A 15871-nucleotide genomic window follows, 5' to 3' on the forward strand; every position below is an offset into this window, starting at 1 on the left:
TAATAACATGGATTCTCACACTAAATTTTTGAGAACTGAGTTAGAACTCTAAATAGAGACCTTTCAGTTTTTTTGAAAAAACATTCTTCACTAATAATAGTGAGAAAAAGTCCTCTCCTTATTAAATATTTAATCCCTATTAAATATAATAATATACATACTGTTAAGATTTAATTAAAGATACAGGTTTATGAGCTATAAAATTAACATGATAGCAGCATTATATTGTCCTTATAACTTCTCAACATTTAATTTTTACAATTAAGTCTTTAAACGTATATAATAATTTGCTTCCAAAAATCTATTATTAGAGATTACAGTTTAATTGAAATGCCTTTTACAGAATCCAGCTATTAACTTTCAGGTTGCAGAGATCAGATGTCACCACACAAAGAAACAAAAAAGTAGTTTCTTACGTCACTGGCAATTTGCCTGGATGCCTTGGCAGCTTGAATGGGGATAGCATCACTTCTCAAATCATAGCCTTTCTTCTTTGCTTCTTCCATGGCCTGTTTGTAGAGGTTCTAGGTAAAGAATTAAACAATGGGATTCATGTAAGTCAGTTCCATATATTACATTCTATACAAAACAAACTGCTTGTAAGTAGAGTAGGTTTTAAAAATGGCGTTAAGATTTATTCTAACCCAGCTTTATCTAACTTGCTTAACTCAAAGCCCCAGATCAGTAGCTGATACAAATTCATATCAAAGGAAGATCTTTGCTAAATACACTAGCTAATGATTTTTTTCTTTCAATACTTCAAATAACATAACACTGACTATAATTTTAGAGCTAAACTATTCTTCTATACAAGTAGAGTAAAACTTACTTTTTAAAACCACCTCTTACTGATGTGAATTTATTTGCCTGAACTAACATTGAACACTGGGATCACTGCTCTTCAGAATTGTGCTGGAAATCACCTTTTTGGTATTTCCAATGTTGGAATTAATTTTGTGCCTTCTGAACAGTATGCATGCTGGCAGAAATGACTCCCAAAAATTCACTGAAGACACACAACTTTGCATGGAAGTTATTCTCAATAGTGCTCACTGTTGTATGTATGCACTACTGTACAAATATGCAAATGATGTTTTTAAAGTCACAGTTTTGAGGATAAATATTAGGGGTTACTTAAAGACACTGATGGTATCATCTATATAAGGTTTATCAGAACACTGATGATCCAGCCGTGAAACAGACCAGCTGTTACATTTGGAGAGCTAACACACTCACCACACTGTAGTTTTGCATGTTCTGTTTTGCCAGTGTGATTTCAGGTGTGTCAGGCATTATGTGGACTTGTGTCTTGTCTTTATCCCAGGCCTCAGTATATAAACGCTGCAGGAGAAATAATGTATGTTAAAGGGGGAACAAAAACGGTGACTACTTGGAGATCTCCTAAAACATAAGAAGAATTACAGATCTGTACTCCAAGTCTAAAAAATCCTTATTCCTTATATAGCAATGAGATTTTATATTCACTCCTCTAGATACTTAATGTCCAGGTTAAGAATTAGTAACTTAGAAAGAATTCTGTTAAAAAAAAATGTTTAGAAAAAAAGCACAGAACGCTAATCAGACACACAGAGATCTAAACTCTAAGAACAAGGCCTGTTTGAAAGAGGAAATGGTTTTACTGACAGAAATAGGATTGAGATCAGAGCCACAGATTCAGAAAAACTTTTACATTTTCAGTACTATGCTGAATTGTTTAAAATATGGATATTTCAAAGACTGCCCTAAAACAAGTAGTTTATTAATTACTAGGTTACTAGATAAACTTGATAAATTATTAGATTTATTAGACAAATTGCTATATTAAAAATTAGATGAAAGTTAGGTAACACATTACTAGATACACAGTAGAGTATGTGGAAAGCTTCACAACTGACAATTCCAATGTAATTTGGTAACTTGGAAGGTATTATTAAATTAGCACTTGCTGAGAATAAGTTACCTGTTGATTACCAAGAATGTAACTTACACTTTTAAAGCCTCACTGTGCTGAAATCTCACACAGCAACCACACACCTGTATTTCTAGTCCTGTCTCCAGGGTTTAGGCGGAGACTACTGATGTGTTACCTAATCGAATCAAGACTCACCTTATTCATTGTCTCTGCATTCTGCTTGGCTAAGACCATCTCTAGAGAATCAGTGACGCTAGTAAACTTGATTGTGTCCGGAGGCTGACGGTATACTTTATCACTCAAGATCTCCCCTGCCTTCTTGGCTTTTTCAACTTCCAGGGAACCAATTGGGACCCAACCAATGCCCCGCAACCATTCAAGGTCAGACTTGTAGCAATTCTATTACAAAATACAAAGACAGCTGTCTCATTAATATTGCCAGTTAAACATTTCATATATACCATGCAACTAATGCTTACTTTCTGTAAGTTGCCTCCCTCCGAGTTCAATCTGCAAAACAATTTCTGTTAGCAACCTAGATTCAGACCCCATATCTGTCTTCAAGAGGTATCATTCACCCAACAACATGGTGGGGAATGGTCAAAGAGCAATGGCATTAAAACAAAATCCTGAAAGTCAGTATAAACTTTTCCTGTAACATTTGTTCACAACAAATAAATGGTCACCCACTAAGAACAGCAGGTCTTAATTTAAACCATTTTCTCCAAGACAGAACAAAGGAATTCTCTCCTCTAAAGTAATACAACTAAAAAAAAAAGTCATACTAGGCAATTTCCTCTTCACATGCAGTTAATATGGATATAAAGATATTAAGATTGTCTATTATGAAGGATTACATGCAGTTAATTCTACTGTTCGGCTAACAGATTAGCTGTATATAAACCTTCATTATACTCAATCTTCCTTACACACAGATTCATTCACTCCTAAAAATCTTACGAGCTTGCTTGGAACAGGTAAATAAAAACACAAGGTGATAAAACACTGTAAGAGACAGTCCAAGCAGCTTCTATAGCTTATATTCTAAAGAAATTACATACACTTTAGAATTCCAACGCTTATCAGCGAGTACTCACATCACTCTGTAGATCATAGGCTTTCTTAGCATGGATAACGTCATTCTGGTCTGGCAGACAGATCCACTGATGCAGATAGTGGCGGTAATCAACATCGCTGACCAGCTCCTGACATTTCTTGGCCAACACGATTCCCAGCATGTCCACTGGGCTACTGAAGTGTGTCTTTGTCTTCTCAAAGGCTTTCTTGTACTCCCTGTCACTCTGGATCTTGGCTACGTGCATCGACCACATCATCTTCGGATCATCCTCTATGTTACGGGCTCCGATATGGTGACCGAGCTGCTTGCGATAGCCTTCCTTATACTTGTACTATGGGCAAAAAAATGTTCAGTCAGTTTTAGTTTAGCTGTGGCTCGACCTCCAGACAACTTAGTGTCTCAAGCCACAGAGACTTTACAGTGAGAAAGTATTCAGCTGATGAACTGCAGTGGACAGCTATAAAAGGATTCATACAACATTATCTGCCTGATACGAGTTCCGCATTTTGAAATACACTCCCTGGCCTACATATGAAGAGCTACTACTCAGTAACCGAGAGTAAAAAATGTCTCCAAATCATGGCAGCGATGCAAAAGGCACCAAGTTCAATAAATATCCCCTACATAAAGAATCAGTTAGTGACCTTCAAGCATGATAGCCAAATAAAACTCCTATTCAATCTATTCAGGAGATAAAAACTGGCAGAACATAGAGACAGACCTGGAAGTTTAAATAGAGACACCAAACACATATCTGCAACACATTTTTATACTAATACCTAAAACAATAAAAATTTATTTACTTGTATACTGCCTTTATTTTTACACAAAAACCTGGTTTGGCTTTTCTTTCCTAATGTCCAGCTCAGCTGTCTAGCTGCAACTTCAGGGGAGTGCAGGCTGGCAGTACTGAGGGCAGCACACCACCTCAAAAGTCCAGTCTGTTGCACGAGGAGATGCTGCCACGAGACCAGGAGGGACGCTGCTTTGGATTAGGTCCATCACCCAGCTCCCACAGTTACTCTCTCCGCACCAGCTACACATTCCCTCGCAACACTGCACACCCATAACACACACGCACGGACACCTACAGGCAGACCCTCCAGAACCATTTACGGACCAGCTCAATGGTAACACAGGTAAGAGCTGTGTTCCCTCCATTTGGCTAAGGTTGCAAACCCTGGGCTTCAACCGCAAGCACCTGGAAACTCTCCGACAGGGTGTGCCGCCAAGGGCTCCTGTGTACTTACATCACTTGCAATGTCTCTGGAAGCTTTAGCAGACTTGATAGGAATGGCATCTGCCCGCATGTCGTAGCCCTTCTTCTTGTCTTCCTCCATCGCAAGCTTGTACAGTTTCTGAAAGAAAAACAAGCCTTCCCCTCAAGCAACACTTCTTCCCAGGACAGCACTCTCCAGGGACGCACACTTAACCCCACCTCAAACACCTACCTCGCTGAAGTTCACTTGGTTCTGCTGGGCTAGCAGAATACCAGGCGTATCCGGCATAATGTGAACGCTGGTTTTATCCTTCTCCCAGGCTGAGGTGTACGCACGCTGAAAAAACAAGTACAACGTGAAATAAGATCACGCAAGCAAAGGGCAACAAACTCAAAGAGCAAACTAGCGCAACCAACTGAAGCAAGGGGCCTCTACTTTGCACTGACTCAGGAATGCCTTTTCTTGGCCCAAAACTCTCTAACGCTTCACCCTTTCCTTTTCCACACTGCACCCAATTACTGCTCCAGCCACACAAAATGCAATTCATCTACAACAAGGAACACAAATCCCTGATGCAAGAGGATGCAATAGCCCCCTTGCAAAACCCAGGCCCTGCCAGGAGAGAGCCCAACGTCCTGGGAAACAAAGGCGCTCGTTTCCTTCAAGTTGCAAACACAAGGAAATTCTCACTTGGTTCATAATGTCAGAGTTGTGCTTTGCCAGAACCATAGGCATCGAGTCAGGAAGGCTCGTGAATTTGATGGTGTCCGGGTGTTGCCGATACTTCTTTTCACTCAGGATGAGGCTCGCCCTCTTATTCTTCTCATCATCCAGCGAACCACTGGCGACCAGCCAATGCCCCTCAGCCACAGAAGGTCGGACTTGTACACATTCTGAAAGGACAGGCAAGGACACAAAGCAGCTCAGCAATCTCCTTACTCCATGCAACCATTCCTCCTACCAACAGAAGCTCTGCCTACCAAAACACATTCCCTGAGTCAACGCACCAGCCACCACAAAAGGGACTCCCATTAAGCTCAGCTCCTCGTACACAAGCTCCCCATTCCTACAACAGCACAGGCAGGTGCCAAGCAATCCACAAACCCTCCTCCTCCCTTCCATCTTCTTAGTCTCCCCAGGAAAGACCTGCCCCATTTCGCAATCTCCACCTAGCAGAGGCACGGGAGGAGCCTTATACCTCACCACCTACGGCCCTTCATACCATTCCTCGCTGCACACACGGCTGCCCTTTGCCTGCTGTCGCTCCTCCAAAAGAAAGTATTGCACTCCGTTGCCCTTCCCCTGCCATACAGAACTCTAGCCACCTGCAGCAACCCTCCCCCACAAATGCTCAAGGCAAGACAGGACTCTTCTCTGACCATAAAGTATGACCCCACACAAACTTCATCCCTGACCGTTCACCACACCAACTCTCAGCAAGATAGTACGGCCACAACACAGTCTCAGTCTCACAGAATCAGCCTAGACTTATGCTCCCCACCTGGACCTTCTCCAACAAAGGAACACAACACAAGAGAGACTTCGCTTGTCACACAGCCAGTAAAGAACAACTTACATCACTCTGAAGGTCGTACACTTTCCTGGCTTGTACAACATCGTTCTGGTCTGGCAGACAGGTCCACCGATGCAGATGGTGCTTGTAATCAATGTCGCTGACCAGCTCCTGACATTTCTTGGCCAACACGACTCCCAGCATGTCCACCGGGCTACTGAAGTGTGTCTTTGTCTTCTCAAAGGCTTTCTTGTACTCCCTGTCACTCTGGATCTTGGCTACGTGCATCGACCACATCATCTTCGGATCATCCTCTATGTTACGGGCTCCGATATGGTGGCCAAGCTGCTTGCGATAGCCTTCCTTATACTTGTACTGCAGGGTTAAAGAAGCTCAGTAAGTTTCAGACCAGCTGTTCGCCCTTCTGACACTATTCTGTACCAGTGCCTGTGAGCAAGCCCTTCGCTAATGGAGCCTGGCAAGATCACCACGTGAAGAGGCGTCTAAGTGCGGCGTATCCCTACTGTGTCCTACACTTCCATCCCACCCCACGCCTGCACTGGGCCGCACGAGGCACATGGAGGCCCAGACGGCAACTCCAACCAAGCTAGCTGGGAACCAGGAGCAACGCATGCCAGCAGACAGGGTCTCCACACAACCTAAGCATCCCCACTGAGAGGCCAGCTCAGCAGCTGGGACGCAAAACTCAGGGAAAACCATCAGACCGCTCCAGTAGGCAACCTGGGCCTCATCCTGCACAGCCCTGACTGCACTCACCCGCACAGCCCACAGCAGCTGACACACTCCACTGCACCAGGCTCTCCTGCACAGTGCTCACAAGTCTTATTCTCCCAGCCCGCTGTGTGTCCCCAGCTGCACGCCTACAGCCACTAAGCTTGGGGAAGTGACAAGGGGCAACATGACACTTTTTCAGCAATGTGCATGCCGAGAGCTTATGGGTGAAAATTAGAGACCAAGCAAACAAGGGAAACTTTGTGATTGCTGTCTACTACAGGCCACCCAATGAAGGAGAGGAGGTTGAGGAAGAGTTCTTTCTTCAACTGCAGGAAGCATCACACTCACATGCCCTGATCCTGATAGGGGACTTCAATCACCCAGACACCTGCTGGAAAAGCAGCACAGCGAACTGCAAGCAGTCCAGAAAACTACTGGAGTGCGTTGATGACAACTTCCTAGCACAGGTGATGGACTCCTGACCAGAAGAGAGGCACTGCTGGACCTGTTGCTCACTAATGAGAAAGAACTTATCGAAGAGGTCAAGATTGGATGTAGCCTGGGCTGCAGCAATCATGCTTTGGTAGATTTCTAAATCTTGAGGGGTACAGGACAGGTAAAAAGTAGAGTCAGTACTCTAAACCTCAGAAAGGCAAAATTTCAGCTGGTTAGGGTGCTAGTGAGTGGGATTCCTTGGGAAACTGCCCTCAGAGCTGGGAGGTATTTAAAGACATTTTTCTTGGAGTGCAAGAGCTCTCAATCCCGACATGCAGGAAGTGAGGCAGGGGAGGAAGAAGGATACGGCCCAGGAGGGCAGGGAGGGGATCAGGAAAACCAAGGCACAGCTGGAGCTGAACTTGGCTAGGGACGTAAAAAATAACAAGAAGGGTTTCTTCAGGTACACAGGACAACAAAGGAAGATCAAAGAAACTGTACCCCCTCCTTTGAGCAAAACGGGAGAGCTGGCTATAACCAACATGGCTGAAGCACTCAACAACGTTTGTGCCTCGATCTTCACTGGCAAGTGCTCTAGCCACACTGCCCAATTCACTGAATCCAAAGGCAGGGACTGGATGAATGAAGTACTGCCCACTGTAGGAGAAGATCAGGTTCGAGACCATCTAAGGAACCTGTAGGTGCACAAGTCCATGGAACCTGAGGAGATGCATCCAAGGGTCCTGAGGGAACTGGTGGACGAAGTGGCTAAGCCACTATCCGTCATATTTGAGAAGTCATGGCAGTCCGGTGAAGTTCCCACTGACTGGAAAAGGGGAAACATAACCCCCATTTTTAAAAAGGGAAAAAAGGAAGACCTGGGAAACTACAGGCCGGTCAGTCTCACCTCTGTGCCTGGCAAGATCATGGAGCGGATCCTCCTGGAAATTATGCTAAGGCACATGGAAAATAAGGAGGTGACTGCTGACAGCCAACATGGCTTCATTAAGGGCAAATCGTGCCTGACAAATTTGGTGGCCTTCTACAACGAGGTTAAAACATTGGTGGATAAGGGAAGAGCAACAGATGTCATCTACCTGGACTTGTGCAAAGCATTTGACCCTGTCCCGCATGACATCCTTGTCTCTGAATTGGAGAGACATGGATTTGACGGATGGAGCGCTCAGTGCATAAGGAATTGGCTGGATGGTCGCACTCAAAGAGTTGCGGTCAATGGCTTGATGTCCGATTGCAGACCAGTGACAAGTGGCGTTCCTCAGGAGTCTGTACTGGGACCAGTATTATTTAACATCTTTGTTGGGGACATGGACAGTGGGATTGAGTGCACCCTCAGCAAGTTTGCTGACGACACCAAGCTGTGTGGTGTGGTTGACACGCTGGAGGGAAGGGATGCCATCCAGAGGGACCCTGACAGGCTAGCAAGGTGGGCCTGTGCAAACCTCATGAAGTTCAACAAGGCCAAGGGCAACGTCCTGCACATGGGTTGGGCAATCCCAAACATGGATACAGGCTGGGCGATGAGTGGATTGAGAGCAGCCATGTGGAGAAGGACTTCGGGGTATGGGTGGATGAAAAACTGAATAGAAGCCGGCAATGTCCACTCGCAGCCCAGAAAGCCAATTGTATCCTGGGATGCATCAAAAGAAGCATGACCAGCAGGTCGAGGGAGGAGATTCTCCCCCTCTACTCCGTTCTCATGAGACCCCACCTGGAGCACTGTGCTCAGCTCTGGGGCCCCCAGCGTAAAAAAGACATGGACCTGCTCGAGCGGGTCCAGGGGAGGGCCACGAAGATGATCAGGGGGTGGAGCAGCTCTCCTATGAGGGCAGGCTGAGAGAGTTAGGGTTGTTTAGCCTAGAGAAGACAAGGCTCCAGGGAGACCTTATAGCGGCCTTCTAGTACTTAAAGGGGGCCTACAACAAAGATGGGGAGGGACTCTTTATCAAGGACTATAGTGATAGGACAAGGGGTAACAGTTTTAAATGAACAGTTTTAAACTGAAAGAGGGTAGATTTAGGTTAGATATTAGGAAGAAATTCTTTACTGTGAGGGTGGTGAGACACTGGAACAGATTCCCCAGAGAAGTTGTGGACGCCCTGTCCCTGGAAGCGTTCAAGGCCAGGCTGGATGGGGCTTTGAGCAACCTGGTCTAGTGGAAGGTGTCCCTGTCCATGGCGAGGGAGGCTGGAACTAGGTGATGTGTAAGGTCCGGCACAACCCAAACAAATCTATGATTCTATGATGCAATGACTTTTTCCCCCATCTCTTTCTGAAATGTTAAGTAACACTGAGAAGACAGAAAGACTAAGGGTTCCTGTGTACTTACATCACTTGCAATGTCTCTGGAAGCTTTAGCAGACTTGATAGGAATGGCATCTGCCCGCATGTCGTAGCCCTTCTTCTTGTCTTCCTCCATCGCAAGCTTGTACAGTTTCTGAAAGAAAAACAAGCCTTCCCCTCAAGCAACACTTCTTCCCAGGACAGCACTCTCCAGGGACGCACACTTAACCCCACCTCAAACACCTACCTCACTGAAGTTCACTTGGTTCTGCTGGGCTAGCAGAATACCAGGAGTATCCGGCATAATGTGAACGCTGGTTTTATCTTTCTCCCAGGCTGAGGTGTACGCACGCTGAAAAAACAAGTACAACGTGAAATAAGATCACGCAAGCAAAGGGCAACAAACTCAAAGAGCAAACTAGCGCAACCAACTGAAGCAAGGGGCCTCTACTTTGCACTGACTCAGGAATGCCTTTTCTTGGCCCAAAACTCTCTAACGCTTCACCCTTTCCTTTTCCACACTGCACCCAATTACTGCTCCAGCCACACAAAATGCAATTTCATCTACAACAAGGAACACAAATCCCTGATGCAAGAGGATGCAATAGCCCCCTTGCAAAACCCAGGCCCTGCCAGGAGAGAGCCCAACGTCCTGGGAAACAAAGGCGCTCGTTTCCTTCAGGTTGCAAACACAAGGAAATCTCACTTGGTTCATAATGTCAGAGTTGTGCTTTGCCAGAACCATAGGCATCGAGTCAGGAAGGCTCGTGAATTTGATGGTGTCCGGGTGTTGCCGATACTTCTTTTCACTCAGGATGAGGCTCGCCCTCTTATTCTTCTCATCGTCCAGCGAACCACTGGGCAACCAGCCAATGCCCCTCAGCCACAGAAGGTCAGACTTGTACACATTCTGAAAGGACAGGCAAGGACACAAAGCAGCTCAGCAATCTCCTTACTCCATGCAACCATTCCTCCTACCAACGAAGCTCTGCCTACCAAAACACATTCCCCTGAGTCAATGCACCAGCCACCACAAAAGGGACTCCCATTAAGCTCAGCTCCTCGTACACAAGCTCCCCATTCCTACAACAGCACAGGCAGGTGCCAAGCAATCCACAAACCCTCCTCCTCCCTTCCATCTTCTTAGTCTCCCCAGGAAAGACCTGCCCCATTTCGCAATCTCCACCTAGCAGAGGCACGGGAGGAGCCTTATACCTCACCACCTACGGCCCTTCATACCATTCCTCGCTGCACACACGGCTGCCCTTTGCCCGCTGTCGCTCCTCCAAAAGAAAGTATTTCACTCCGTTGCCCTTCCCCTGCCATACAGAACTCTAGCCACCTGCAGCAACCCTCCCCCACAAATGCTCAAGGCAAGACAGGACTCTTCTCTGACCATAAAGTATGACCCCACACAAACTTCATCCCTGACCGTTCACCACACCAACTCTCAGCAAGATAGTACGGCCACAACACAGTCTCAGTCTCACAGAATCAGCCTAGACTTATGCTCCCCACCTGGACCTTCTCCAACAAAGGAACACAACACAAGAGAGACTTCGCTTGTCACACAGCCAGTAAAGAACAACTTACATCACTCTGAAGGTCGTACACTTTCCTGGCTTGTACAACATCGTTCTGGTCTGGCAGACAGGTCCACCGATGCAGATGGTGCTTGTAATCAATGTCGCTGACCAGCTCCTGACATTTCTTGGCCAACACGACTCCCAGCATGTCCACTGGGCTACTGAAGTGTGTCTTTGTCTTCTCAAAGGCTTTCTTGTACTCCCTGTCACTCTGGATCTTGGCTACGTGCATTGACCACATCATCTTTGGATCATCCTCTATGTTACGGGCTCCGATATGGTGGCCGAGCTGCTTGCGATAGCCTTCCTTATACTTGTACTATAGGCAAAAAAATGTTCAGTCAGTTTTAGTTTAGCTTTCTTTACATCCCTAGCAGCCCCTGTGGCTCGACCTCCAGACAACTTAGTGTCTCAAGCCACAGAGACTTTACAGTGAGAAAGTATTCAGCTGATGAACTGCAGTGGACAGCTATAAAAGGATTCATACAACATTATCTGCCTGATACGAGTTCCGCATTTTGAAATACACTCCCTGGCCTACATATGAAGAGCTACTACTCAGTAACAGAGAGTAAAAAATGTCTCCAAATCATGGCAGCGATGCAAAAGGCACCAAGTTCAATAAATATCCCCTACATAAAGAATCAGTTAGTGACCTTCAAGCATGATAGCCAAATAAAACTCCTATTCAATCTATTCAGGAGATAAAAACTGGCAGAACATAGAGACAGACCTGGAAGTTTAAATAGAGATACCAAACACATATCTGCAACACATTTTTATACTAATACCTAAAACAATAAAAATTTATTTACTTTTATACTGCCTTTATTTTTACACAAAAACCTGGTTTGGCTTTTCTTTCCTAATGTCCAGCTCAGCTGTCTAGCTGCAACTTCAGGGGAGTGCAGGCTGGCAGTACTGAGGGCAGCACACCACCTCAAAAGTCCAGTCTGTTGCACGAGGAGATGCTGCCACGAGACCAGGAGGGATGCTGCTTTGGATTAGGTCCATCACCCAGCTCCCACAGTTACTCTCTCCACACCAGCTACACATTCCCTCGCAACACTGCACACCCATAACACGCACGGACACCTACAGGCAGACCCTCCAGAACCATTTACGGACCAGCTCAATGGTAACACAGGTAAGAGCTGTGTTCCCTCCATTTGGCTAAGGTTGCAAACCCTGGGCTTCAACCGCAAGCACCTGGAAACTCTCCGACAGGGTGTGCCGCCAAGCGCTCCTGTGTACTTACATCACTTGCAATGTCTCTGGAAGCTTTAGCAGACTTGATAGGAATGGCATCTGCCCGCATGTCGTAGCCCTTCTTCTTGTCTTCCTCCATCGCAAGCTTGTACAGTTTCTGAAAGAAAAACAAGCCTTCCCCTCAAGCAACACTTCTTCCCAGGACAGCACTCTCCAGGGACGCACACTTAACCCCACCTCAAACACCTACCTCACTGAAGTTCACTTGGTTCTGCTGGGCTAGCAGAATACCAGGAGTATCCGGCATAATGTGAACGCTGGTTTTATCTTTCTCCCAGGCTGAGGTGTACGCACGCTGAAAAAACAAGTACAACGTGAAATAAGATCACGCAAGCAAAGGGCAACAAACTCAAAGAGCAAACTAGCGCAACCAACTGAAGCAAGGGGCCTCTACTTTGCACTGACTCAGGAATGCCTTTTCTTGGCCCAAAACTCTCTAACGCTTCACCCTTTCCTTTTCCACACTGCACCCAATTACTGCTCCAACCACACAAAATGCAATTTCATCTACAACAAGGAACACAAATCCCTGATGCAAGAGGATGCAATAGCCCCCTTGCAAAACCCAGGCCCTGCCAGGAGAGAGCCCAACGTCCTGGGAAACAAAGGCGCTCGTTTCCTTCAGGTTGCAAACACAAGGAAATCTCACTTGGTTCATAATGTCAGAGTTGTGCTTTGCCAGAACCATAGGCATCGAGTCAGGAAGGCTCGTGAATTTGATGGTGTCCGGGTGTTGCCGATACTTCTTTTCACTCAGGATGAGGCTCGCCCTCTTATTCTTCTCATCGTCCAGTGAACCACTGGGCAACCAGCCAATGCCCCTCAGCCACAGAAGGTCGGACTTGTACACATTCTGAAAGGACAGGCAAGGACACAAAGCAGCTCAGCAATCTCCTTACTCCATGCAACCATTCCTCCTACCAACGGAAGCTCTGCCTACCAAAACACATTCCCCTGAGTCAACGCACCAGCCACCACAAAAGGGACTCCCATTAAGCTCAGCTCCTCGTACACAAGCTCCCCGTTCCTACAACAGCACAGGCAGGTGCCAAGCAATCCACAAACCCTCCTCCTCCCTTCCATCTTCTTAGTCTCCCCAGGAAAGACCTGCCCCATTTCGCAATCTCCACCTAGCAGAGGCACAGGAGGAGCCTTATACCTCACCACCTACGGCCCTTCATACCATTCCTCGCTGCACACACGGCTGCCCTTTGCCCGCTGTCGCTCCTCCAAAAGAAAGTATTTCACTCCGTTGCCCTTCCCCGGCCATACAGAACTCTAGCCACCTGCAGCAACCCTCCCCCACAAATGCTCAAGGCAAGACAGGACTCTTCTCTGACCATAAAGTATGACCCACACAAACTTCATCCCTGCCTATTCTTGACAAAATCTCAGCAAAAAGAAAGCTGGACTGCTGAGATCTCTCATGAACTGTAAAATGAGAAATTAAGGAGACCTGGTTGAGAAAGGCTGAAATTGAAAATTCCTTTTCAATAGAAACACAGGGGTAATTGTTTTAAACTGAAAGAGGGGAGATTTAGATTAGATATTAGGAAGAAATTCTTTACTGTGAGAGTGGTGAGACACTGGAACAGGCTGCCCAGAGAACTTGTGGATGCCCCGTCCCGGAAGTGTTCAAGGCCAGGTTGGATGGGGCTTTGAGCAACCTGGTCTAGCGGAAGGTGTCCCTGCCCATGGCAAGGATGTTGGAACTAGATGATCTTTAAGTTCTCTTCCAACACAAACTACCTATGATTCTATGATTCAGCAAGATAGTACAGCCGCAACACAGTCTCAGTCTCACAGAATCAGCCTAGACTTTTGTTCCCCACCTGGACCTTCTCCAACAAAGGAACACAACACAAGAGAGACTTCGCTTGTCACACAGCCAGTAAAGAACAACTTACATCACTCTGAAGGTCGTACACTTTCCTGGCTTGTACAACATCGTTCTGGTCTGGCAGACAGGTCCACCGATGCAGATGGTGCTTGTAATCAATGTCGCTGACCAGCTCCTGACATTTCTTGGCCAACACGATTCCCAGCATGTCCACCGGGCTACTGAAGTGTGTCTTTGTCTTCTCAAAGGCTTTCTTGTACTCCCTGTCACTCTGGATCTTGGCTACGTGCATCGACCACATCATCTTTGGATCATCCTCTATGTTACGGGCTCCGATATGGTGGCCAAGCTGCTTGCGATAGCCTTCCTTATACTTGTACTGCAGGGTTAAAGAAGCTCAGTAAGTTTCAGGTCAGCTGTTCGCCCTTCTGACACTATTCTGTACCAGTGCCTGTGAGCAAGCCCTTCGCTAATGGAGCCTGGCAAGATCACCACGTGAAGAAGCGTCTAAGTGCGGCGTATCCCTACTGTGTCCTACACTTCCATCCCACCCACGCCTGCACTGGGCCACAGGAGGCACATGGAGGCCCAGACGGCAACTCCAACCAAGCTAGCTCGGGAACCAGGAGCAACGCATGCCAGCAGACAGGGTCTCCACACAACCTAAGCATCCCCACTGAGAGGCCAGCTCAGCAGCTGGGACGCAAAACTCAGGGAAAACCATCAGACTGCTCCAGTAGGCAACCTGGGCCTCATCCTGCACAGCCCTGACTGCACTCACCTGCACAGCCCACAGCAGCTGACACACTCCACTGCACCAGGCTCTCCTGCACAGTGCTCACAAGTCTTATTCTCCCAGCCCGCTGTGTGTCCCCAGCTGCACGCCTACAGCCACTAAGCTTGGGGAAGTGACAAGGGGCAACATGACACTTTTTCCCCTACCTCTTACTGAAATGTTAAGTAAGACGGAGGAGAGATTGAACTCATCTCCTTACAGTAAGGGAACAAACCTGAACGACAGAACCTCATATGAGAGAGTAAATTCAGCTCCTGCAGAGCAGAGCCCTGAAAAGATACTCTGAGGAACAGTAACGACAGGCCTTCAGTGACTTGACTTGCCCCCAGTCCAGACAGAAACGATTAATGCCTCGGTCATAACACAAAACCTGGTTTGGCTTTTCTTTCCTAATGTCCAGCTCAGCTGTCTAGCTGCAACTTCAGGGGAGTGCAGGCTGGCAGTACTGAGGGCAGCACACCACCTCAAAAGTCCAGTCTGTTGCACGAGGAGATGCTGCCACGAGACCAGGAGGGACGCTGCTTTGGATTAGGTCCATCACCCAGCTCCCACAGTTACTCTCTCTGCACCAGCTACACATTCCCTCGCAACACTGCATACCCATAACACGCACGGACACCTACAGGCAGACCCTCCAGAACCATTTACGGACCAGCTCAATGGTAACACAGGTAAGAGCTGTGTTCCCTCCATTTGGCTAAGGTTGCAAACCCTGGGCTTCAACCGCAAGCACCTGGAAACTCCCGACAGGGTGTGCCGCCAAGCGCTCCTGTGTACTTACATCACTTGCAATGTCTCTGGAAGCTTTAGCAGACTTGATAGGAATGGCATCTGCCCGCATGTCGTAGCCCTTCTTCTTGTCTTCCTCCATCGCAAGCTTGTACAGTTTCTGAAAGAAAAACAAGCCTTCCCCTCAAGCAACACTTCTTCCCAGGACAGCACTCTCCAGGGACGCACACTTAACCCCACCTCAAACACCTACCTCACTGAAGTTCACTTGGTTCTGCTGGGCTAGCAGAATACCAGGTGTATCCGGCATAATGTGAACGCTGGTTTTATCCTTCTCCCAGGCTGAGGTGTACGCACGCTGAAAAAACAAGTACAACGTGAAATAAGATCACGCAAGCAAAGGGCAACAAACTCAAAGAGCAAACTAGCGCAACCAACTGAAGCAAGGGGCCTCTAC

The 15871-nt window shown here is 46.9% G+C and overlaps 1 protein-coding gene across 1 annotated transcript in view; it reads right to left on the reverse strand.

The window, feature by feature from the left end:
* The window catches only part of NEB (nebulin), a 136205-nt gene that overhangs the window by 77405 nt on the left and 42929 nt on the right, over nucleotides 1–15871 (reverse strand). Inside the window, 19 exon segments of the mRNA XM_050900496.1 lie at nucleotides 417–524; nucleotides 1237–1341; nucleotides 2108–2311; nucleotides 3010–3321; nucleotides 4241–4348; nucleotides 4442–4546; nucleotides 4901–5052; nucleotides 5055–5103; nucleotides 5787–6098; nucleotides 9241–9348; nucleotides 9442–9546; nucleotides 9901–10104; nucleotides 10788–11099; nucleotides 12039–12146; nucleotides 12240–12344; nucleotides 12699–12902; nucleotides 13957–14268; nucleotides 15467–15574; nucleotides 15668–15772. Coding sequence (XP_050756453.1) covers nucleotides 417–524; nucleotides 1237–1341; nucleotides 2108–2311; nucleotides 3010–3321; nucleotides 4241–4348; nucleotides 4442–4546; nucleotides 4901–5052; nucleotides 5055–5103; nucleotides 5787–6098; nucleotides 9241–9348; nucleotides 9442–9546; nucleotides 9901–10104; nucleotides 10788–11099; nucleotides 12039–12146; nucleotides 12240–12344; nucleotides 12699–12902; nucleotides 13957–14268; nucleotides 15467–15574; nucleotides 15668–15772 — 3126 coding nt within the window.

This window comes from Gymnogyps californianus, chromosome 7 (genome assembly GCF_018139145.2).
Source record: "Gymnogyps californianus isolate 813 chromosome 7, ASM1813914v2, whole genome shotgun sequence".
Classification (NCBI taxonomy): domain Eukaryota; kingdom Metazoa; phylum Chordata; class Aves; order Accipitriformes; family Cathartidae; genus Gymnogyps; species Gymnogyps californianus.